This window comes from Hakea prostrata, chromosome 9 (assembly GCF_041222555.1).
Source record: "Hakea prostrata isolate BN-2017 chromosome 9, UWA_Hpros_2, whole genome shotgun sequence".
NCBI classification, from domain to species: domain Eukaryota; kingdom Viridiplantae; phylum Streptophyta; class Magnoliopsida; order Proteales; family Proteaceae; genus Hakea; species Hakea prostrata.
The window spans coordinates 57581211-57607709 of NC_142608.1; the positions used below are offsets into that span (position 1 = coordinate 57581211).

The window sequence follows — 26499 nt, forward strand, 5'->3', positions numbered from 1 at the left end:
TAAGGGTGTTAAACCCTATCAATCCGAACCTAGCTCAACCTGACTTTTCAACGAGAGGCCAGATTTGGATTATAAAATTACTAGTTCTAGTAGAGTGGAGTAGTGTTCCAATTTAGCTCTCTTTGGGGGGGGGGGCAGTCCTTTCCAACCCTAATTTAATTTAATTAAATTTAATTAAATTAAACTTATATTTATAATTTAATTAAAAAAATAGATTGGAAGGTAAATTTTCATACTCAAACCATTGGGTTGTGTAAGATGGAAAGTACAAAAATTGTATTCCACAACGAGGATCCACCAAGGGGCAAAGAAAAGAAACTATCCTCTCACCGTTGCACGTTAGTCCAATTGATATATTAATAGTTAATTCCTACCACACTCATGACCCTATATAGAAACATATCCTCCATAGAGATCGTTGAAGTGTGCTGTGCTGTAAAACAGTTCTTGTTAAAGCTCCTCTCCGATTGTTCCAGATCCTTGTTACAAAGTGTAGAGTATGCTTATTGTTTCATTTTCAATAGAACTTATCATGCATATCTTGGTCTACAATCAAAAGTTTAAAGGGTCATAAAATTGCATTTTTCAAATAGAGGGAGTGATCCAAACATGTGGCAAGTCAAACGGATACAAATCAAATGAAAGGTTATAAGGAACAATATTTCCAGTCTTGAGACTGTAAATTCCCTTCTCAAGAATATTCATTATTCTTGAATCCCAGAAGTTTGTCATCATTGAAGTATATTCAGTTCCCTTGCAGCCCTTTACACTCAACAATTGAGATTGACTTAGAGCATAATCTCCCAACAAAGAGCACTTGATCATCAGCAAGAAAGGGTACTTTTTCCAACTTATATTCAGCAGCAGTTTCTACAAGCATATAAATCATAAATTTGACAGTTCTTCTAACCCTTCTTGTACTGAGCCTTAATACCAACAAAAATGTTCTCTTTAGACTCTACCAGGAAACATTCAATCTGATATTCATGAAGACTATAAACAGCTTTACGTTTGTGGGCACAAGGCGTTGGACCTGCCAAATTTGTAATCCAAAGTTCCCCAGTTCTTGACAATGCATAGATCTCACCTTGGTGAAATATAATGCTAGCAAGGTTATGATGCTGACCATCTAATTTGATGGTTGTCCAACACTCATCTCCAATCTTACAGATGTTCAGGTATGTCTTTGTAGAGCCCAAAGCTACAATGGTGCAGTCCAAGTTAGGCTTATTGGAAGTGATATCAAAAGGATTGGAGAGCAAGATCACCTTATAGATGTTAATCTTAAGGTTATATGGAAGATTGATTCGGGTTCCTTTGAAGGGATTCAATATGAAGCAACGAGGAGAGTCAGGTGACAACATAACTAACCAGCTCTCTGAACATCCAATGCATTGTGCACCTGGTGCTTCTTCCAAGTTGATCCAATAAAGCTTATTCTCTTCAAAACTGAAGCAATCAAAGGTTCCTTTACTCAAATTGTACTCGAATAGAACCATTGGAATGTATGATCTCTGTTTAGAGAAGCAATAATGTAGTCTCCTAGTCTCTTTTAAAGCTGGTCTCCATGGCATGCAGGTGGAACTGAATCTGAGAATGTCTGGAAAACCAAGACGATCAGATATCAACTGGGTAATACTACTGGGAAGCTCAGCCCATTTTGAGAAATGCTCCACTTTGCTCCATGATCTTTTCTTTCTCATTCTCAAGGGATGTGCTGATGATCTCTCCCAAGAAGACTGAAGTGAAGTTCCTAGGAAAGTCAGGCCAATCTGAGCAATGTTCTTCACTCTGCTCCATGATCTTCTCTTTCTCATTCTCAGGGGATGAGTTGATGATCTCTTCCATGAAGACTGAAGTGTTTCTTGGATCCATCAAGTCTCAATCAGAAGGGATTGATTCTCAGATATTTGTTGGAACACCACCAGAGATATATAATTGGATTCATTCCTTGACAACTATTAGGCAGCTTTTCAGAAAATCTAGACTTATTTGATTCATGCCATATGAAGGGCATCACACAGCTCACGTATCAAATTTAGAGCAAATAAAGGCATTGAAGGAGCTTTCTTTCCTTCTGATGAACAATAAATGACAATAATAAGTTCTGTTGTGTCTCTACCAGGGTAAGATTCTACGTGAATCTGAGAGTGTTCTGGAAAACCTAGATGATTGATATCATCTCATTAATGCCCTTGGAAGCTCTTCCCATTTTGGGCAGTGTTCTTCGCTTTCCTCAATGATCCTCAATGATCCTCAATGATCCTCAATTTTCTTATTCTCAGTGAGCTGACCATATATCTCTCCCTGAAAGAAGGAACTGCTTCTTAAATCCTTTAATTCTCAATCAGAGGAGATTGAGAATTTTGTCGAACATCACCTGAGGAGGAGACCTTCTGTATACATAATAGGATTCGTTCCTTGAAAATATTTAAGTAGACTTGAGGAAAATATACTCTCCATTTCCTCCTATGATTTATCTTTTTTATGTTGAAGTGCTTTGGTAACAATAGCACGCTTATTATAATTTTTCAAGGGTGTCAATTTCAGACCTAACCCGTTTTTCGAAATGTGAAACAAATCAAAATTCTCCCCATAAATATAGATATATGAATCACTGTATCTTCATGAATTTCTTTCCCTGCTTCTACTGATTTGATGATGTTGTACGTTACATCAACCAGGGCAAAGTCCTCCAAAGTCCGGCCATTTTTTATTTGTCTGCATAGGTTTGATGTCATTCAAAAGGCTTAGGCATGTGATCCCTGTAGATCTACTGTATATACAAAACCACTTAAACAGTGAAAATAAACACCTGTATGATGATCTAGGAAGGCCAACTGCCCATATTGTTGGACAACAAAGACAGATATGAAGTGAAACACAAAAGCCTCACTTTCTAGCTTAGCATGGATAACTAAACTCTGGCAAAACATGTTGAAGATTTCTTCAAAATTTGTTTCGTATTCTGAAACTGGTGCAAAGAAGAAGAATTTCCAATAGAAAATCCTTTTTTAGTATTACATCAATTGAAGTTTTAACGGGGGGCTGAAACCTGCTGAATGTCCTATTATGGGCTATCAAATCCCATAGTCACTACTTTCTAAATCTGCACCCTTATTTAAATAAAATTTAAAAAAGAAACCAAAATTAAACAGGATTTTACCCTCCCGAAGAAAAACCAAATAGATACTACTGAAAAATATACACTATGAATGGGCTAGGAGTCCTCACCAATAATAAACCTCTACCATCACTTGCTGTCAGTGAAGTCAGCATCAATGACATCAGCATCAGGTCCCTTGTTATCTGATCCTGAAGGCTCAGCTTCACCTCCAGGTGCAGGGCCAGCAGCACCAGGTGACCCAGGCTGGTTGTAGAGAGACTGACCAAGCTGCATTACCTCTTGATTCAGGGCAGCCATGGCATCCTTTATCGCTTGTGTAGAACCCCCAGACACTGCATCCTTGAGCTCACCAAGTTTAGCTTCTACCTTTTCCTTAACAGGGGCAGGGACCTTGTCTCCCAACTCCTTCAATTGCTTCTCTGTCTGGTACACCACAGAATCCGCCTGGTTTTTTGTGTCTACGGCATCCCTCTTTTCCTTGTCTTCTTTGGTGAACTTCTCAGCTTCCTTCACCATCCTTTCAACCTGCACAGTGTTATGTTTTAACCATTATTAATATACAAGGGTTGCCAGCTTAAAATGACCCCTGAAGTGCTTTTAGGTAGTTGTTCAAGTAGCAGATCCATCGGTCAGAAACACGATGTAAATTACAATTTTATCTAATATTTGATTGTGAAGTGACAACAAAGTCCCCATGAATTTTTGCAGCAAGGAAATTAATTGACAGATCATATTGGTGGACAATGTCCAAGTCCAGACAAGCTGGGAAAATACAACAATTTGAAGAATTTTCTGGACAGCAGGAGAAACTACTCTCTAGTAGAAGCAAATAAAATAAAGGTTGGTAAAAAGAAAGCACAGACATCAACGTAAAAAGTGTCTGGTCACAGTCAAATGGCCTGAAACTGCCTGAATGCTCTCATGCAGCTTGGTAAATAAAAAAAAAACCATGCTTTACTGATTGTAAACATTTCCCAAATAGTCAAGGCAAGAAATGACATAAAACTTGATTAAGAATTTGCCAGGTCAAATGGAAGCATAACGAGCAGGGCAAGATTAGCCAGTTATTCAAATGCAACAATTCCTTAAGCAATAGGATAATCAAAATATGCCATCCTGGAAAAAGGAACATCTAGTTTGTAACAAATTAACCCTTAGCATGCTGCAAACAATGATGCGATATAGTAAGTTGGATTACAAAAGGTTATGACAGGACTCAGTCATAATTTGAGTTAACATGTATCCATGCTGCTACAGGCCCACGCACAACATTAACAGTGACAAACAGAAACTACTCCCATTGTTTATAAACAATAATGATAAATCTCACAACTTATAGAAAGGCCTCTTCTATTTCATCTCCCCAAACCCAGAAAACTATTTAAGATATAACAATAAAGAGCAGAAAAGAATCAAACATAATGCCTTGGGAATACATGACAGGTATCACAAACAATAAAAACCCAGATCATAAATTAAAGTTTTAAAGTAATCACAGTCAACATTCAACTAGGACACCAAATCTTGGTAAATTTAAGTACAGATAGCTCTAATTCAGAACACCGTTAGGAGATGATCCTTTTTAAATGCAAAAGACATTAACAAGAAGGCCAGTTTTTAAACATACCTCGTCACTGGGCAAGGTACTTGCACCAGTAATGGTTATGTCCTGCTGCTTTCCTGTACCCTTATCAACAGCCGCAACAGAGAGGATACCATTGGCATCAATGTCAAATTTGACTTCAATTTGGGGTACACCACGAGGAGCAGGGGGGATGCCATCCAGACGGAAACTCCCAAGTGACTTGTTATCCCTCACAAACTCCCTCTCTCCCTGAAGAACATTGATCTCAACACTGGTCTGACCATCTGCAGCTGTTGAGAACACCTCTGATTTTGAGGTGGGCAATGTTGTGTTTCTTGGGATGATCTTTGTCATTACACCACCCAAAGTTTCCAGACCCAAAGACAACGGAGACACGTCCAGAAGCACAATGTCACTCACATCACCAGCCAATACACCAGCCTTAAAATATAACAAAAACGTTGGATTGGATGTCAATACAACAATCACTCGGGAAAAAAAGGAGCAAAAAAATTGTCATCTGGGACTTTCTTCAATTCATGAAGATGATACTGCAATGTATTTACGATCCACCTCAGATGAGAATAACTCATGATGTATGGGCTATTAGAAAAGAAGATGAATAGTTCAACAGACCTGAACTGCAGCTCCAAGGGCAACGACTTCATCAGGATTGACCGTGACATTGGGTTCTCTTCCTGTAATCTTCTTTACAAGATCTTGAACAGCTGGGATACGGGTTGATCCCCCAACAAGGATGACTTCATCTAGATCCTTGAATGATAATTTGGCATCCCTTAGAGCAGTTTCTACTGGGGTTTTAAGCCTAAGCAGCAATACCAGATTTGTATTAGCTAACGATAACAGGGAAGGACTAATTTTCAAGAATGATCATAGAAACCAAAAGCAAGCTAGGAAATAGAAAATAAGAACAGGAAGAGGATATTGTGGGAAAGCATGTTCATCAAGCTGATCAAATAATAACATAAGTGAGTGGAATAACATACCTATCAAGCAGATCTGAACACAATTCCTCAAACTTGACCCTTGTGAGTGTGGTTTCGATGTGCTTGGGGCCATCCGCAGTTGCAGTAATGAAAGGTAAGCTGTCCAATGGTAAGAGAGAGAACACATTAGTAGATCATTAATTAATAAGCATGCAGGAAAAAACAAACAAACAAAACACACCTAATATTTGCCTGAGTCAACGATGACAACTCCATCTTTGCTTTCTCAGCAGTCTCAGTAAGACGCTGCAGAGCTTGCTTGTCTTTCAGAAGATCTATGCCTTCATCCTTCTTGAAGCTTGCAGAAAGCCAATCAACAACTCTCTGTTTAAAATAAACTAGCATCATATTCTATTGAAATGGCAATAAAAGCAATAACAATACTAATAAAAAATAGGGAAAAAAAAAACCAATAAGATCAACAGCAACATAAATAAGCCAAAGACAACAAAAATTGCAAGTAAGAAAAAAATAAAATTAAATAAATGATAACAACCTTGTCGAAATCATCACCTCCCAAATGTGTATCCCCCGAAGTAGACAGCACCTCAAAGACTCCATCTCCAACCTCAAGAACTGCCATTTAAATACATGCAAGGATGAGAGGATAAAACAGAATGCAAAAGCTCATTCATATTGAGCATTTGTTATGGTAAGGCCATTGCTGATGTAACCAGAATTGGCAACCATAGTGCAGCTCAGATTTTGAGCCTCAAAACAGGCCCCTATTGGTGCACCCAAGGAGGGGACAAACCCTATGAAGGGTATTTTACCACTGGAGGTAAATGTATTTCACTTAAAAGCACCTGGAAGCTCAGATTGTGGTTCAAAAAACAGACAAAATAACAAACTGTTGTTATGTCAAAGTTTCTTTTTGAAGCAAAAAATAGCAGAAACTTCTATTTTTGATTAGAAAATCAAGGGAATGAAAAATGTTTATACAAAACAGTTTTCGATTACTTTTTTTGTTGAAACAGATTATGGTTATACCATAACTTCTCCTAAGAGGCAGTGGGGTGACAGCCAACTAGACATCGAAACGATGTGCAGAAAAATCCCATCTGTATATATACAGGAGGGGGGGACCTGTCCAAGAGTTATACATCACATTTCTGGGTAATAAGTGAGGAATTCATGAACTGGATTTAAAACTAAAACAAGCACAGAGGAGATCAAAGGCCAGAATATAGAGAATGCTTTCTCAGACTCTCAGTTAAGCAAATATAATACCTTCCCAGTTATTATCCTTCAAATTAAAGAGATGATACTTTGAAGCATCTAGGAAATTCAAGGAGTTTGGAAAAATAGCCAATGCAGATGCAATCAAGTGAACAAGATGCACTGTAGAGTCATTACTGTCAAATTATACAAAATGCAGCAGTTGGCAAAGACTCAGCATTACCTGAAACATCAAATGTACCACCTCCAAGGTCAAATACCAAAATGGTTTCATTGTTCTTCTTCTCAAAACCATATGCCAGTGAAGCAGCAGTAGGTTCATTAACAATTCGAAGAACCTCCAAACCAGCAATACGCCCGGCATCCTTTGTTGCTGTCCTTTGGGAATCGTTAAAGTATGCAGGGACTGTTACCACAGCTTTGGTGACTTTGTCATTCAAAAACTTAGATGCATCGTCAACAAGTTTCCTCAACACCTGAAAGCAAACAAAATTAGTGTTTGCTCCCTAGCAAGATAAATGCAAACCATATTCCAAATGCCAAAAGTAATAAAATAAAATTCTAGCATACATTATAAGACTAGTGCAAGGAAAATTTTGTCCCAACAGAAAGTGTAGCAACTATTGATTCATATTTCTACAATGTATACCAAATCAAATGTTTTTGTACATGGTATAAGGCCTCAGAAATGGAAAATAAACAAACGAATCTAAGCTCATAAACGTTCATAAACCCACCCGCATTTAAATACAGGTCATGAAAGAGTGAAATCACGAAACAGCACACCCATAGTGATATAAGTATATTTCCACAGAGAAAGTAACGCAACATTTCTTCAAAAGCCCATAAAGAAAAAGACATTATACCTGAGCAGAAATCTCTTCAGCGGCAAACTGTTTACCTATGGCCGGGCACTCAAGCTTGACATTCCCATTCTCATCCCTAATAACCCTATAAGAGACCTGCTTAGATTCCTCATTAACTTCAGCCATCTTCCTCCCAATAAATCTCTTCACGGAGAAGAAAGTATTCTCAGGATTCACAACAGCTTGCCTCTTAGCAATCTGCCCAACCAAACGATCACCATTTTTGGTGTACGCAACAACAGAGGGCGTCGTACGTTGACCTTCAGCATTCGTCACGATAGTAGGTTTTCCTCCCTCCATTGCCGCAACCGCAGAATTCGTTGTTCCGAGATCGATGCCAACTACCTTCTCGCTCACCACCCGAACAGGACCAACTGCAGAATCCTTCCTCGTATTTCTCTTAATTTTCAAGAATGCCGAGCTAGGAAATCCAAAGGAAGCTCCTCCATTATTCAATCCCTGACCAAAGAACACAGTTCTTGGTGAACTTGTTTTTCTACTCCATGACTTTCTCGTTGAAGGGAAATCAGAACCACCGAGGACATGAATCCTTGCAGCAGTTGAAGATGCCATCTGTGTTTCGAAACGCTGCAAATCGATAGAAACCCTAAAAAGGCTACTGAGAGGCCGAAACGGAAGTAGAAAATTGAAGCAGAAGGGCCTCTCTCGATTCCTAGGTCGTCGCAGGGTTTCTGAAATATAGGGTGGGAGGAGTAGATAAGAAGGAGAAATGAGGCATGGTTTTCAAACCCGGTCGGTCCAAAAATAGACCGGTTGGTTAGCCCTTTTCAAACCATGGTTCACAATAACTTAAAAATTATTCCAAGCATTCACGTGGATCGCGTGGGGATCTCATATTTTTTATGGTAAAGCATGGTTTACATTCTTTTTTTTTTTAAATAATAAAATGAAAAAATATAAAAAATGTCATCAATAATATTGATTATCTCTTAATTCAAAATAAATTCATCGTTCCTAAATTTCTTCCTATTTATTCTCTCATCTTTTAGATGAATTAAGAAAAGAATTTTTTTGACTAAAGGGCATTTTTATTTGCCAACCTAGAGCTATTTTAGTGGTTGAAACCAATACCTTTTAGTGAAGAGGTCGTGATTCGACTCTCGCTCAAGCATATTAATATCTTATCTCCTAGCTTAATAAAGTCCATTTGTACCAAAAAAAAAATTTCTTTTTTTTTTTTTTTTTATGTTTTTTATTCTTTTTAAAATGTTGAATACGTATATGTAAGAATATGACTGAATAAAAGTTGCTTGTTTTTTAACTTTTTACTAATTATTTGTTTTTATTTGTGAGCGATTCGTTGAAGTGGGAGAGAGATATTTTAAATACACTAAATTAAATTCAAATTTTAAATGCAAACCCAACAAAATAGCAACATTAGAGAAGATTATGTATATTTGAATTAAGCAAACAAATTGTAGAACAATTCATCATCTTTTTTTTTTCTTTTTTTGAGAACTGAGGTTCATCCGGGCCAGCTTGCGCGCACTACGATTTACTTCCTCAGGGGGGGAGCTTTTATATTAATGCCGCCAAGTGGGTGCAAACCCAATACCTCCCCTAGGGAAGTTGAGTCTTTAACCGCTTTAACATACCACATTTGGCTCTTCTTCTGAACATTGAATTCATTGTTTGAATTCTATTTATATTTTTTCTATAAAACAAAGAAATTATGAACAAAATATGAAATAATAAGTTTATAAATAAATCTAATTTTATAGTAAGAAAGTGGAGAGATTGTGGGTTCAACCCTTGGGGACGACATTTAACCAAAAAAAAAAAAAAAAAAAAAAAAAGAAGGTGAAAATATGTTTTTTTTCTTTCTTTCCTTTTTTTTGTTTTTGAGCAAATTGCACTGACACCCCAAAATGAAGGATTTAAAACACTGACACCCCACAGAAAACACAGACACCCCACAAACACACAGTCCACTATTAGTAAAACCAAACCCACCGCATGTCAACCAAAAAGCCCACCCTATCACTCTCTCCTCACCGGACCCCACTCACCCCGCCACCCACCCCGGCACCAGCAACCATGGATGAAGAACTGTCTGATCGGGGCAGCCCGCCGAGAGATCCACAACAGCGACGATCTCCTTCGCATCCCATTCTTCGAGTAATCGCCGTGACGGATTCACGGATATAGAGCGACCACCAGATGCCCCGACGAAGGGAGACCTCGGCAACGCCACGAGACCCCGACCATGAGCGGACCGCGGCGAGACGAACAAATAAAGAAAATGTGCTCTCCCACTCAACCGCACGCCCGCGAACAAACCAAAAACAAAATAGAGATGAGTACAAAAGGACGATGCCCACAAGATATGATTGCAAGACGGCAAAAAAGGCCAAGAAAAAAAGCGAAAAGCAGGACCCCACCAATGGCCCCATGAAGAACCGAGGCATATCAGTCTGAAAAGACCGGGCCAACCACCACAACACCGCAAGACCTCCGACCAGAGAGGCATACATGAACACCGGAGCAACGGCGCATACACAGCCGCACCCCAACCTCCAATTCACAAACAAACGACACGACCCGAAGCAATCAAAGATTGGCGCAAGATTGACAAAGACCAAGAAGTCCCGCCGCCGAGCATGGGGGGAGGACGAAGGAGGCGAGGGAGGAGGCGGCGGCGGGGAAGCACGGGGATCCGAGGAGGAGAGAGAAAGATAGGGTAAGGGCATTTGGAATTAAAGAAAAGAACAATTGTTAATGGTTTTACTACAGAATGGACTAGTGTGTTTAATGAATGGGGTGTCTGTGTTTTTAAAACATAAAATGGGGTGTCAGTGTTTTAAAGCCTTCATTTTGGGGTGTCAGTGCAATTTGCTCTTTGTTTTTTTGGTAATCAAGGGAAAATACGTAACAATTTTACAAATGCAAGAAAATAAGATTGAACATAAGTTAACAATCTTACATAGGTTTTCTTTATTTCTTGCCACTCTCAATTTACTGCTTAAAAAAACAAAAAATAAAAAGTAAACTATAACAATACTTAATACAAAAGTTCGTTATTAAAATTACATTTTGGTTGTAAATTTTCTTAGAATTTTTTAAACAATTTACTCTAATCCCCACTGGGAGACTCACCCACCACAGCCAGGTGTGCGATGCGGGTCGAACATCTGTTTATAAACCGGGGTTGGCAAAAAAAAAAAATTTACTCTAAAAAAAATATAAATTTTTACTTATTTATTTCTTAACAAATAGAGTTTTTTATGTGTGGGTCCCCTTAGTGAACCACAAACTAATGTTGGGTCCCCCTTAATGCAACATATTAGGTATGGGTCCCAAGCAAATTAACACCGTTAATTGCCTTTAAGTATATTCAAATTTCAAAGGTAAAATGACCAAAATGTCATTTTGGTTATTTAATACATTGTATTAATATATGATTTTAAAAGAGAAAATTAGTCATTAGGCATTAATTATGGGGTTAAAAAATATATAAACTAGAAACAAAAATTATAATAACACAATGTATTAAATAACCTGAAGGGCATTTTGGTCCCTCAACGTTGGAAATTTGAATATACTTAATGGCGACTTTAGTTTAGTTAGAATCCACATGTAATATATTTTATTAAGGAGACCTAACATTAATTTGTGATCCACTAAGGGGACCCAAACATAAAAAACTCTAATAAATAATTAAGAAATTATTCTACACAAAAAGAAGTCACTTATCAAATAAATCTTTTTCTTTTTTTAGTATTAAAAATTTTGTAATTATTGTTTGCCTCTTTGTCTTAGGTATTGAATTCTGTGTCCACCCATATCCATCACCTTTAAATAGATCATACAAAAAATTATTTTCAAATGAAAATCTCAACCACCTCAACGTGCAATCTAAAAAATTAACGTTTTCATATTAACTGAAGATCATAACAATAGATCATTATATATCAAAATCATCTTATTGTGTGTAAGAATCATATATTGTATTTCTTTATAAATTATGATATTTTCAAATTCAGAGAAGATGCTACTTCTATTATAAATATATAATGTACATAACTCAAAATTTAGTTCATCTTGTATTAATTTTCTTCTTTATATTTAATATATATTATTTATTTTATAATAATTTTTTTCCTAAAACAAATGTGTTTTATATATAGAGAAAATGGAGCAAGGGTTGAACCTACAACCTCTCTACTAAGAAGTGAGGTTCTCAACCATTCTATTTTTTCTAAACATAAAAAGTGAGACACATTGGAAGGGAAATTGAAAGTCTAGCATATACTCCGAAAACTAAGGAGTCATTTGATAATCCATCAAGTGTTTTTGCTTCCAAAAATATCGGAAGCAATTTTAAGTGATTTTAGATGTAAATACATTTTCAATAAGTATTTGACAACATTTAATTATGGAGTAGAAGCAGTATTAATAGGCATGTATTATAGCAACCCAAAATAGAGAATATGAAGATCATAGACCGCTTTTTATGAAAACAAGGGCCAAAGTTTCACCAAGGATAGAAAAGATGAAGATGAAATTTGATCACCCGAGATAGAAAAGATGAAGAACTGATAATCCTTATTGTTAGGATTGAAGAAACAAACTGCAAGAGTCATATTGCAGCATGAGAGGTTTTAACAATATTCTTATGTTTAAAATGCCAAATTTCATCAATACCCTATCTAAAATTGTTTTACTTAAACCCAATGCATTCGGCTTTTGCTTTGAAAACATATTGTTGTTGTGTCAAAAGTGTTTCTTGAAGCATAAATTTTCATAAATTTCAATTTATATTGTAAAACTTATTAGAAATAGAATAATTTTATCAAACAAATGTTTATCATTTTTTGTTTCTTAAAGCTAGAAGCACGAGAAGCTTTTTTTCGATGAATTATCAAATGGGTCTTAGGATCTTATTCAAACTGTACAAATGGATTGAGTCAAAATTCTCAAAAAAATTTAGTTGATTGGAAGAATTCATGACAATCTAATTTTATTGACCAAGCATTAGCCACAATATCCACAACCCAAACACAAACACTCTTAATTATTTAGTCCAAGTGGATCTATTTCTTACCCTCCTCCCCCAAAAACCCCCTCCCCCGACCCAAAAAAAAAAAAAAATCTTTTTTTTTTTCTGGTTATCAACCCCGGTTTTCAAGGCTTTGCCCTGACTAATCCGGTGTTCGACCCGAGTCACACACCTGACTGTGGTCGATGAGTCTCCCAGCGAAGATTTTTTGTATCAAAACAAAAATCTATTTATCTATCCTATATAGAGCCATACAAAGAGTCCTAAACATAGGCATTTGAGTTCTCCAAGAGGTAAGATTCCACTAGTTTGGAGAACCCCACTACCATATCCTTGCCCATCGTAGCTTCTTCTTCTTTCACCTCTAAGTCATCATTACCATGGAATTCAGTAGTAACTTTGCAAATGGATCCACTATTTAAAGACGCTTCAGAACTTAATTGTTTGAACAACTTTTATTGTCTTGTCCCCAATCACATCACCTTCAATCAATCGTAACTTTACATACAAAATTCTTCATGTCAAGTTCTTCAATGTGGTGGTTGATGCATTTGAAATGACAGCCTACAAATGTTGGATGAAGAAAGCCAAATGTCGTCATTTCCAAAGTCATGATTTCACCCTTGAAAAGATGAATACAATATATTTTTTTCTTTTTTCATTTCCTTTTCTTTCCATCATTTGACAAAGAAGGGCAACTAAAAAAACTATCCAATAAGCAAACATTTTTTTAAAGCAAGTGTATATATATAAAAAATAATGTGGTATTTTGTGTGGACTAAATGCAACAATAAAGTCTTCAATAAACTGCCCCCAAACCCCTTGAAAGTTTTCAATATTTAATATTTCAAACTGGATCAACTAGGTATAATCTTAAAACTTCAGAATTCATCAGAGAAAATTATTTGGACGGATTTTGGTGAATGTGAAAGAAACTTGATTCATACCTGAATCGAAGGAGGGGGCCCCGACACCAGGACGAATCCGGGAAATCCGGTTCGAGCCCTTAGAAAACATATCCGGAATCTAAACTCAAATCAAGAGAAAATTAGACCTTTTGGTAATGAAACTATTCATTGAAGAAGGAGCCGAGGCCCAGAAAGTACAAAAAAGTCATATTGGGAACCAAGATAGGAATGTAGCCACTCAATCCTATAAGAGCAGGTGAGCGCCTTCTAAGCTAGGGAATGGGCTGAGCCATTTAGCACCCTATAAATATATCCAAAATCACAATATTCAAATTATTCCTTAAGGATTCCTATATCAAACAAGATCTCAGATATTGGCGATGGAAGGTGAGGTTCTTGAGATACAATAAGACTGACTGCCACTTCACAATCTGAGAACACTCGTATCCTTTTAAAACCACGGTGGTTGCACTCAAGAATTGCTGATCTAAGGGCAATTAGACCTTTTGACTTTCAACAACACAACAATTGAGAATGAGTATGCCAATGTGCTTTTGTCAAAAATGAACTTGATTAATTTGTTTCAATTACCTACTCTAATGTGTCCAAGAGTACATAACTCACAACTAAACAACTTGAGATGGAGTGTGAGACTATTTTGAAAATGTCAATTAAAGTACATCTACATTAGAGGTATAGGGAATGGAGATATCATTAAGGCATTAGTTATTAGGGCTTCGTGCTAGGTTAGATCAAGCTCGACTTTCAAAGATCCAACTCACCAAATATGGTGCAACATGAAAGATGTGTTTGATATATATAGTGGTCACTACCTCGTGTCCCCTTTTTGTCAGAATTAACTATTTGTAGTAATAATATATAATTTAACATTTTTAAAAATCCCACACTTCGACAATGCTTTACCTATCTAGCATATAGATGTTTTGCAGTTAAGCATCTAATCCTCAAAGGGGAAGAAGATAGGTAAAAAATGGAAACAAAATCAAGGCAAACCTTCAGCTAAGTTGATCTGTTCAATGGATCCAAGCCTTTGATCACCTTGAACTTCAATACTCTTAGATCTTGTTAGGAAGGAGTTTGAGAAGTAAGTTGTGTGATTAAGGACACCAGCCTTAAAGATACTATCAGGAGCAATTGGGCCACTGATCTCTTCACTAAAGGTGGTGATACCATTATTTTTCTGAACATATGAAATATGAATAGAAAGAGAGATATTGATATAAGCTTTTTTTTTTTTTTTTTTGGTAGAATTGATATAAGCCTTAATAGCTAGGGAACTTGGGTTGGAGATATTATGTAGGAGAAAAGAAACGGTATTTATAGAGAGATTTAAAGTTCTCTATATGGCCATAAAGTCATTGTCTTAAAATTTTGACTTATAACCCTTACATATAAATATATAATGTAATACTTTTTTTGTGTATGTATGTACATCTTTCAACCCTTCATGCATCTATGATAGTTCTTGATCTATTTAAGAAATCGTATAGAAAAGAAAAAAGATCTATTTGAGAAAGGGTTTGAAAAGTCTAACAGAGTAGGAGTTCTCATGTACATTTATGTATACTTAAATGGTCCATCAATAAAGCATATTTGAAGAACACCATATTAACTAATTAAAGATTTAATGCCTATGGACTCCAATTTGTAGATCACATACATGTCCACTCCTCTTTGTCTATGGACCTAATAGTCATTCTTCTTAGTAAAATCTATCATCTACTAATGATTTGAGTTTGCAACCTTATTGATGAATGTACATATAGGGTTTCATCGTCTCCATATCTTCATGATCTATAGAAGAATAATTATCACATGATACTAAAAATAAAGTTATTAACGATGAGACACAAGAATTTCTCAACATGTACCCTTATCATGGCCGGCCTTCATATATTTTTTTATCACTCAAATTGTCAAACATAGGTTAGTCAAAAAGAAAAAGAGGCATTTATATTTTTTAGAACCTGATTTTAGTGAGAGTTTGACAAATTATAAATGCAAGAATACAATATGATATCATCTATAGGATTTGATATGCCATCAATTTTAGGTAATAAAGTGGAATATAATCCTAAAGAATGGACTCAATTAACATTAATACTTTATAAGTAAAACGTAGATTTTGAATCTTTTTAAACCAAATTGCTTTCCTAAGCCATCTCCTGAGAATTAGTAAGATGCAAACAAGCCATAAAAGATGATATAGATGATATATGGGTCGTTTCAAAAGAGAGAGAGGGGATGCAAACTTTTTTTGGTACAAAGGCGCTTTTAATATATAGGGATAGGAATATTACGTGTAAATCACGTAAATTACAGAGGTTTGATGTTATAAATTTAAAAATTTCTAAAGATAATAAATAAATTTATGATTTTACCCTCATTTATTATCGTTGGATTTTCCATTACCAAGTGACAAAAGACCAACACCTCATGGCATGTTATTCCTAGTCAAGGAAACCCTAATCCTATCTCTTCCTTCTGCTCCTCTATTTTAATGAACAGTTAATCATTATACATTCATCACTCGTTCATAAAGGCTAATTACAATTGCGAGAAGTTACAACCTGTCTGACACTAGAGGTCAACCCAGTCAAATTAAGTTTAAATCCCTCTGTTAATCAGGAACAGAATTCGTTTTTAAATGACAAGAATGGACTGATTAACACTACAGAGATCAGTTTAACAACTTGAGCTTCTGTTTTGTTTTGTTCTCCTTTCCATGTCATACAAATCTGCATCTGTTTATTGCATTTAAGATCTCATCAGTTTGAAACCCAAAAAACCAGCACTGCAGATGATAGAAAATTGGGAAGCCACTACATGTAAGAATCTGTTTACCTGAGATTACTTCTTAGTGTTACTGTTGCATTTGAAGCTTTTTACACCACCAAAATTGAACAATTCTCTCCATAATGAATATGTGTTGGGTTGCCGATTCCCATCATCGATGTGCAACCAAGCTGCATGCCCGGTTTAAAAGATGTGCACGTTCGGAGGAACCACCAGTCCTAATGTTAATCGTTTGCGATCTTGTCACCATGCTCACCATCGAGGGTGTCTCGTACCCCATTGTCCCACTCATGTTCTGGCTGCCAGCATCTCTGTTGAACGCCATAGTATGCGTGGTTGAATCCCCCCTGGTTGTAGCCCTCTGCCATGAGTGTGAGCTCAAGCCTGAAAGCACGTAAGCTCTCCCTGTCTCTTCATAGAGCTCCTGACTCACCATCCTATCCCTAATCTCCTTAAGTTCAGCTTCAAGCCAGTTGCACAGTCCATCCCCTGCTTGAGCTGATGCTGAAGCTAATAGGGCTGATCTCCGGGTGGCAAGGATGGACTGTGCCCCCTCAAGATTTCCTTCCTCAGCCATGCCCTGAGCCTCTGCAATGCCTTCTGCCACCCACAAACGATTACGCTGTCGGTCAACCTCCAAGCTCATTATGTTATCCTCTGACGACAGAACCCCAGGGCGACGTATGACCACCGTCTTGCTCGCTGCCTGGATAACCTCCTGCGACAGTGGGATTTTGTAAGAGCACTCCACATACAACAATGATGTGGTCTTCCCACATTCTTCAGCTGAGAAGACTGGGACTGAGATGTGGACTAGGAAGTCTTTCTCTTCTTCAGCATATAAATCTCCAACTTCAACTATACCCAACTGGCCTTGGTTTAAGATTTCACTAGAGTGCTTTCCTGAAGGTATTGACCCAATAGTTACACCTGGGGCGACAGCTCTCACTGTCAGCCGCAGTTCCTGAGCAAAAACACTGAGAAGGCCACCAATGCATCTGGCAAAGGCATCTTGTATGATACTAGCAGTCTGAATGAAGGAGAACATGCCACCTGATGCATCTGAGATGGCATGCATGGCAGCAGCATCATGATCTGAGCCAAAGCCAAAAGTGTGTACTTGAAAAGGTGCTATACGGCCACCTTCTCTAGAAACATTATTATTAGGACAGATAGCAGATGGCAACAGGCTTAGATAATCCGAAACCCGCCTTGAATTTAAAGTAGCCTGGTTATGTGAGCTCCTACGTTGGTTGTGATTGCTAACATTGTAGGTATCTTTACCATCAGAAAGAAGGATGATGCTTGCAACTGGGTTCTGCTCACGCCGTTCCTCAAGAACCCGGACTCCTTTTCTGAGCCCTTCTACTATGTTGGTCCCACCAGTTGATTGAAGGGAATTTATTGCCATCATGGCATGATCACGGCCTGCATCAGACATCCGGCGGAGTGGAAATATTCGGCGAGCAGTTGATGAGAAAGCAATTATAGCAAGGCGGTCTGCAGGCCCAAGGTTTCGTATAAGAAATTGGACGGCACGCTTGAGGAGTGTAAGTTTTGATCCTGCCATGCTTCCACTGACATCAAGCACAGTTACAAGATCAATAGGTGCATGGCGGTGGTGGGTGCTATCAGGAATGACTGGGGCCTTTACACCAACAAGGACAGCAAATTCAGGACGGTTTTCTGCAGCTGGAACAGCAGGGAGCTCAGGAAAGGCTCTGACAGTTGCAATTGGATGAGCTGAGAATGAGGAGGCAGACGTTGAATCTTGGAAGTTGGCACCAGATAGAGGTTCATCATCTGAGAAATGATGAGGTTCAGCATGATTTGAGGGTTGTTGCTGTGGAAGGCGCCGAAGGAGTGAACCATGAGAGTCTTCCAGAGGGGAATCGAAAGGAGCAACAAGAGCCTGTTCAATACCATTCAATTCAGGATCAATGACACCAGCTGGGGCTTGGAAAGGGATGTCATTCCACCTGGCGCGGCAAATGGGGCAGAGTTGGTTTCCATGCTTCACACTTGAAGCAATGCAATTAAAATGGAAGGAATGGGAGCACTCAGCTGTGAAGATGGCTTTCCCTTGCCCAGGTTTCATGTTCCCTAAGCATATAGCACATGTTCTCTGCAACCATGAGCAACAAACTAGTACAGTTAATCCTCATAACAAAATAGACTTATGACTCTGTCCCGCAATATTAGGAGAAAGCATGATAGCTTTTTACTTTTTTGGTCACAAGGAGAGCCTTATATTTCTTTAGTGAAAGGAGAAATTTATAACTATACAGCCACTGAGTGGTCTGAAAAATGGGCTTTGGAAATAATTACTCCAATTTTCCAATAATATCTTCCACTAACATTTTCCAGAGCCTTGAATGATTAAAAGAATGATAGCATTTTGCAAAAATGAACAGAATAACGATGCCCAAACTACACTGTTAAAGGCTTAAGAAATGTTTGGAATATCTAATGCCTGTAGAAAGTATGAGAATGCTGCATCAAAACAAAAAATGTTACCTCTTCCCCAGTTCATAATCACCAAAACAAAAAGCATAGAACATACACTATCACTAAGCTGCAAATTCCAATTCTTGGGTTTCCATACCTATAATGCAAATATTTTCTTCAGCAAGTGTGGAAACTTATTTTGACCGTTCAATTAATTGAGTTCTATTGTTCTCTCCCCCCCCAAAAAAAAAAAAAAAAAAAGTTCTAAAGATTACCTACCACTTCAGGAGATTTTCGGGAGTAATAAGTTAACTACTTTACAGAGGAACAAATCTTGATCAATAAGATTTTCAGGAGTCAAGTTGTTCAGCAAGAGATACCCAAGACGACCAACTAAAAAAAAAACAGAGGCCTATTTTGGACAAATTCAACTGGCATGGAGAACAAAGCTGGAAAATCAAGTGACATCAGATGCTGAGATTGCCAATACATGATTTCTGGTGAAGAAACCATGTGAAGTCAGAAAAGTTTTAATTAAATGATTTCTATTAAAGAATGATCAACAGATACAGTAGCCCAAGAGCTCACACTGCATGAGCACTCTTACATTAGATATCTAGCAAATGGATTGGATAATGTACCCTCTATAGTTTTTTATTTAACAGGAAAGGTCTGGAAGTATTGTTTATGTTCATATAAGGGTGTTGCTAAACCTCTTTTACAAATGACAATAATAAAGGGTGTTGTTATCTAACAATGGAAGGTCATTTTTCAAAAATCACAAGACAAATCTGAGCAAACCCTTTTTTAAGTTTAATTAATATCAGGATCAGGAGAGGGCAATTTTGGTATGTACACATGCATTGACATACATGGAATGCATGCCAAAACAAAATGGGGTAGACATTTGATTGAACTAGACTTTGAAATTTGACAGTTACTAATCCAAATCATGTCTTCTCTATCCAACAGTCAAAATGGATGCATAATCTATTCATGTGACAACTACTATATCTTGTAAACCTCGAGGGGTGGCTCAGTTGGCAAAAAACCAACGCTTCCATGTAAATGCCCCACCCATATTAATTATGAAAGCTCCCTTGAGGATGCAGTCGAGGTCATGGAATAAATCTCACTCAAAATTGTCGAAATTTCAAAAGAAATTCCTGCACTTTTTCAAATTGAAACAAATTTTTTTATGTATTGCTTCAACCGAAACGGTACAAAATTTTGCAGGTTCCGATAGTTTCGAGCGGTAGTTCCGCCCTTCATGTTTTCACTCTAATCAACATTTTTCTCATCGCTCTTGGATTCTACCCCCATTTTGCCTCATTTTAGCAATTCCTTTGCATTCCTTCTACGCTCTTGCACCTCCATTGTTGGGTTTTGAGAATCAAACAAGGTGAGTTAACAAAGTTCTCCATTTTTTATTTTTGTTTTGCTTATGGCTCAAATGAATTTAGATTACCTTCAAATTAAAGTATAATTAGTCTAGAGTGTTGATCTATGATTATGTGAAATTAAAATTAATTTTTACATATTGCTAGCTTTTTTTTTTTTTTTTTTTTTTTCTGTATTTAAAAATTATTTTCTAAAATATGTATATTCCTAAAATACACATCTATACACTCATGTATGAGCTTCAAATTGATGAATGTGAGACACCATCACTTCATCTATGTTGTGATGGTGTTGAATCAGATTTTATTGTTGTTAATTATTAATTTTAATTGTTTCGTAGACTTGTGCTTGGTAATATTCTCGGTTCTTCTCATATATACTATATACTTGAATGTTACATTTACAATGGTGTTTTTGGTAAACTAATAGTTTCATTGTGTTTATTATACTTGAAACAGGTAAGATGCTAGAATCCATATCATTTTGAGTCCATATAAGGCTCAAAATTGAAGGTAGAAACTTAAAAAAAAAAAAAAAAAAAAAAAAAAAACACTGGAAACCTGGAAATGTTGCACTTTCCCTAGGTCGAAATTCATGTTTTGATCGAAATTTTTTCCTTGGTCAAGGCGCGTAAGCTAGCCCAGATGAACCTCAAATCCCAAAAAAACTAATATATCTTGTGATATTCAGAAAAATAATAAGACTTTTGTGATAATAATAAGTCACCTAATAACAATGACCATCATTCAACAACCCAATACTCTTTTTTTGTCTTATGAGCTCAAATCAAAATTAAAGTCCCTCAAAATTGGTCAATTGGCATTTTGGTCATCTTGCGGACCAAATATCTTAATTATTATCTATCAGCAAAGGTTGCAGAAAGTTGTCAACATCCCCCTCCACTTAGAATATAAATTTCAATCCTAAAGCACATCTCCATCTGGCACACTGGATCAATATTTGTCAATTGGGGGGGGGGGGGGGGGGCAATCAATGCATTCGGGATGATGGGATCATACAATTAGGTCTGGATTTTAGATTTGACAGATAGCCAACCAAACCATTAAATGGATATACATATGCAAAGGTGTTCACCTAAAGAATCATTCACCCACCAAAGTGCGATCCAGCTTTTCTACAGTCAAATTTATCTACATAAAACACCCCAAAATCTATCCTCCATCATAATAATTAGTCTTATAATTTATCCATTCGTAGGACATGACCATCTTTAATTGGTTACTACAGAGTACCATCTATAGTTTAATTCGATAAAAGGAAAAAGTACTTATATTATAAATCTCTATATGTGGGCACTTTTTGACCATTCCAACAACAAAAAGCATATCCAATAGACCAAATAATTTATTCCTTTGAATTATACAAATAACATTTTCACAAAACGAGAACAAAACCAAAAAGTCCAATCTGAGATCAGACTTCCAAATCAAGTTCAAGGGGTGTTTCTGTCATTCAAAACAAAATAAGGATACATTAATTACTACCACCGCCTTCCCACGCGTGCTTTATCTTTATTAATATATTTGGGATAGTGCCCACCTAAATCCCATCTCCAAACTCCCAACCTAAACACCACCCAAGTTAGTGTCGCGGCTGTCGCCACTCGCCAGTAGCTATATCAATAAATCCCTGAATCCCTGATGCATTGGTTGTTGCTGACTTAGCTAAAACAACTTTGGGTACACCCAACTTGCCAACCATAGCAGCCATGGGTTCCACTTTGACACATACGATGGCGACCGCGACAATGTTAGTACTTGGTAGTCGTTCTCATCCTTCAACACATCAAGGGCATTTCCGTCCATAAAAAAGGTATCTGGTTCGCTGTTCGCAAGGCATAAAATCACAGCTGGCAACTTTATCGTTTAACGAAACACACCCCCCAGAAAAAAAAGGAAAAAAAAGGGTTATCATTTCGCGGCAAAAATTTTGTCGCCGGCGAGAAAACCGCCACAAAACTAAAGATCGCGAGGTATATTGGATTCTTCAGACAATAAAACTCGAATCATTCATAAAATTTGATAAGGAAAAAGAATCTGAGTCTGGAAATCCAAATTGCATGCAATAAGGATAAATAATTGAGTTTCGAAACAGACAAAAATCGTATATGAAAAGAGAAGGAAAAGTAGAAAACCAACCTTGGAAGATCTGTTGCTGTAGCTACTCGTTCTTGAAAACCTTAAACCAGAAGATGATGGCGGCATTGTCGTCGTATGTCGGAAATCCTTCTCAGAAATGTCGGACGAACGAGCAGCAACTTCAAGAGAAACCGAACTTACCGAAGAAGAATTAGAAGAGTGTGGGAGGGACAGAGTTTTCTTCAGCTTATTCCATGTACTCGCCATGGATAAACCAGAAATTAATGCAGACAAAACGAAAGAAAATAAAAAGCAAAAGAAATTAGGGTTTCAGAAGATTTGAAGTGAAGAAATTGGAATTTAGAGTGGTTAGGGTTTGAATGGTTCGTGGCCTTACGGATCTCAACTCTGCAAGAGAGGAATTGGAGCGGAAACGAAAGATCAGAAAATTGATTTCTTCCGCTTCTCTCTCTCTCTTCTTTAATTTTCTATTTCTTTAATTTCTTGTTACTGCAATATGAGCTTTTAATAGTAACGGAAAAAATTGCGATAAAAGTGAGCTTTTCTATATCTAAATAGGTGACCGCTGAGCGACAGAGAAGAAGAACTATTTGCTGGAAAAAAGAAGAAATATTTTATTTGAAAACTTATATTGTATCGTCATCCTAACCGTCCAAATCTGATCCAATGGTTATGGAAACGCGATGATGAAAAATCTACATTAGGGAATTCAAACATTACATGAGCAACTTGGGACTGCAACTTGATTGGCTAAGTTAGGTAAGAGGTAGTAGTTTTAATTTTCATTTGAAAATTTTTTAGTGATGTGGATCAATTATACTTCTGGATTTTCATATTCGGGACAATGAGTCCTACAAGAAAGGTTAGATGCGGGCATGCTTGTATGCCGGGTAGCCGCTTCGATGGCAAAGTCAGATGACGAATAAAGTGAGGTCTCGTGCAAAAGCTACATAAGATTAAACTCAGAGTGTATTGGATGCTTACCGGAGGGGTATGTCTATGCTTTTATATTGTAAATGTTACATTTTATATATTTGATAAGTTAGCCCGACAAGGACTGTTGTTTCTCCTAGGATCATGCTTCTTTGTTGTTGGTCCCATTCAATCAGTTGCTGAGTTGACCTTCTATATCAAGGATGATTGCTATATATGTGGCGTATGTTACGCTTTTGGTCATGGATGATCGGCATCTGCCTCGATTAACTAGCATGTGGAGCCCCATCTGGTTAAACCGATCGGATAGAAGAAATCTTCCGTATCATTTAGTGTCATTCCTTGAGTTATCCAACTTATCAGATAGATCCATTCTTACTAATGCCGTTAGTCTCAATCTCAATATTACCCTTTCATTCTGAGTTTATAAACATTGTTCATGATGCATGTCTCCTAAATTTTATAAGGGTTTATGAGTCACAAATAGTAGAGGCAGACCAAAAACGACTTAAGCGTAAGTTTTATGGTTAAAGATTATTCTCCTCCTTTTGAAATGCTATTGAGATTTTCTGACAGCAGAAGGCGTCTTTGATATATGTTTACCTTATAAATAGTCAAATTAATAAATTACATAACTCCAACAATGGCATTAATTTTAGGAGTAATTCAAGAGGTGAGGCTGAAAATTTACTTGTTTATTTTATATGTAGTTTTAATATTTCTTGGTGAATTAAATCACTCTTTAGGGCTAAGCATTTCGAAGGTAAATTTTTTTTTTGTAAGAAAATAATTTTATTGAGACAACAAAGCCAAGACAACAAAACTGTAAAGAGACCACAACTAAGGAGACGAAATGAGCCACAAAGTGGAGATCCGCTACTAACTCGGCCCTTCAGGTTAGGTGATCAGCGAAATGTTGATATGCTTAAAAACATAAGTAAAACAACATTCTTCAAATCCATGCCCCACATCAAGGGCATTTCAAAGGTACTTATGACATATGTGCATGTCACTTTGGAATGACTAGTGACAACTTGTAATGCATGTAACTGGAATGGTTTTCCTTTAGAAGGGGTGAATTGTGTAATCAACTTCACCATAAAAAAAAAAATTATGTGGTCCTTGTATCTACTTACTCTCTCACCCTGTTTTAATGAGTCTTCATCAGCTCCCCGCCCCCTTGATGCTTCTTTTTTTTTTTTTCTTCGTCCAATAGAAGATTCCTCACTTGATGCTTCTGAACCATAATGGGACCTAAAGTGAACCCCACTAAAATTCTACTTCTTATTTTATTTCAATATTTTAGTAGGCCCCACCACTACTATGAAGTGGGAAAGTGTCAAAGGAACATATTATTCCTTTCTAACGGAGAGATGATCTAGACTCTGTTTCTAAACCAAATAATTCTATACCATTGTGTGAGAGGTCTTCATTTTTTTTTGGGTCAAAAGTTCAACATTTCATTCATAAACTTGAAAGAAAATATAGATAAAAACACCAAACAAAAGAAGGGGAAAAAACCAAAACTAAGGGATGGGTCGAGCCCAATAAACCCTTAGAATACTGGTTGTGACAACCACAGAACCAGACAAGCAAACTGGATATGATATACATATCCACCACCACCACCGCCCTGGGGGACACACCACAAAGGTAGACACCTATGCAGACAAGAACATGCCACAAGGGCTTACATATCACTCGCCTCAAGGGCGAAACACGCCACAAGAGCGGATACAGAACACGCCCCATGGGCGAAGACAGAACAAGCCACAAGGGCTTACATACCACACGCCACAAGGGCAGATACAGAACACGCCTCATAGGCGAAAGCAGAACACACCACAAGGGCACCAACTCAGCTATTGAAGCGAAAATCGCCGGAACTTGTTTCTGGACTCCCATCTTGAAACCGCAAACATGGAACCACCATCAGCAGTAAACGAAAAAAACCAGAAAACACGACCAAACAAAGCTCGCATCAACCACCGTATCTCTTTTTTTATTTTTTATTTTTTTTATAACCGGAATCTGCAACCAATGAAACAGAGAGAAAAAACCGATAAAAGAGATGGAAAAGTGCAAAGATAAAAAACAAGAAACGATGAGGACGATGCAGAGGAAAACGCAGAAGGTGAAATGGGAGAAAAATAGAGGCAAAAAGATAAAGAGAGGGAGGCGGAAGAGAGGCTGATAGCCTCAGGTGAAGAAAGGCAGAAAAAGAAAGAGAGGGAAGTGGAGAGAGAACTGGACGAAGAAGAGAGGCTAAGATCGAGCAGGAAGAAGAGGCGGAGAGAAGCGGCGCTAGGAGTTTAGGGCTTTTTCGCCTCAGCAAAGAGAAGCGGAGGAGAGAGAGTCTAGGGCTTTTTCGACGCCTTTTGTCTATGAGAGAGAGTCTTCATTACATATGTGCATGTCAATTCAAACCGCAATTTGTAATGCATGTAATATTGAACATTTTCCCTTTATAAGGGGTGAATCATGTGGTCATTTCATCCATCTACTCTTTTACTTTGTTTCTAGACTAAAGATTCTCCATCAATGTGCCCCGAAGGAAGTCTCACGTCTGAGCTTCTATGCACACGCAATTTTCTTCACTTCCCTCCCTTGAGATTATGAACCACAGGTCCTTGTGACTAGGTTGATGACGACCCTAAAGCGATTTCTCCACATAGACCATAAAGTTCAACCTCTCTTTCAGGTCAATCGCACAAAAAAAAACCTTTGTCAAGATTTTCAGATAGCTTCACTTACAATGATATTGATTTATTTCTTCCAAGTAGGATAATTAACCCAAGAATTTCTTATATCATGAAAATAATAACATGCTTATGTTCATAAAAAGAGAATTACAAACAACAAAACCATTGTTTGTCTTTGTAAAACTGCAAGGTGAAGAACACCTTTAACATTAACAATACCTTAACCTTAACCTTTAACATTAACTTGTAATTGATTATTTATTTTATTTTCCCGGGAAAATCAACTTGTATTTTATTGGCTTTGGGTGCAAGAGTAGGAGCATTAGAGAAGCCACATTTCTTGAGAAAATCATCCCTTCAAATTTTAAAAATATGAAACAGAAAAA

General features: G+C 37.2%; 2 protein-coding genes and 1 pseudogene across 3 annotated transcripts; all 3 read right to left on the bottom strand.

The window, feature by feature from the left end:
- Window positions 1–2975: 2975 nt before the first annotated feature.
- LOC149005698 (stromal 70 kDa heat shock-related protein, chloroplastic-like) lies at window positions 2976–8456 on the bottom strand. Its single transcript, XM_089168280.1, has 8 exons — window positions 7765–8456; window positions 7122–7374; window positions 6216–6295; window positions 5901–6043; window positions 5720–5818; window positions 5349–5538; window positions 4755–5153; window positions 2976–3652 (listed from the first exon to the last, which is right to left on the bottom strand). Exons 1-8 carry the CDS (start codon window positions 8335–8337, stop codon window positions 3254–3256), a joined length of 2136 nt encoding a protein of 711 aa, XP_089024406.1. The 5' UTR covers window positions 8338–8456; the 3' UTR covers window positions 2976–3253.
- A 4591-nt stretch (window positions 8457–13047) lies between these two features.
- Window positions 13048–15166, bottom strand: LOC149005699 (pathogenesis-related protein STH-2 pseudogene; annotated as a pseudogene).
- Window positions 15167–16039: 873 nt separating this feature from the next.
- LOC149005700 (E3 ubiquitin-protein ligase WAV3-like) lies at window positions 16040–23035 on the bottom strand. Of its 2 annotated transcripts, XR_016175622.1 has the most exons (3): window positions 22518–23035; window positions 16558–18634; window positions 16040–16457 (listed from the first exon to the last, which is right to left on the bottom strand). XR_016175622.1 is itself a non-coding variant. In XM_089168999.1 (2 exons), exons 1-2 carry the CDS (start codon window positions 22722–22724, stop codon window positions 16661–16663), a joined length of 2181 nt encoding a protein of 726 aa, XP_089025125.1. In that variant the 5' UTR covers window positions 22725–23035; the 3' UTR covers window positions 16040–16660. The 2 variants fall into 2 exon arrangements, 1 of the variants encoding a protein (XP_089025125.1); XM_089168999.1 differs by having other exon boundaries at window positions 16040–18634.
- Window positions 23036–26499: the final 3464 nt, after the last annotated feature.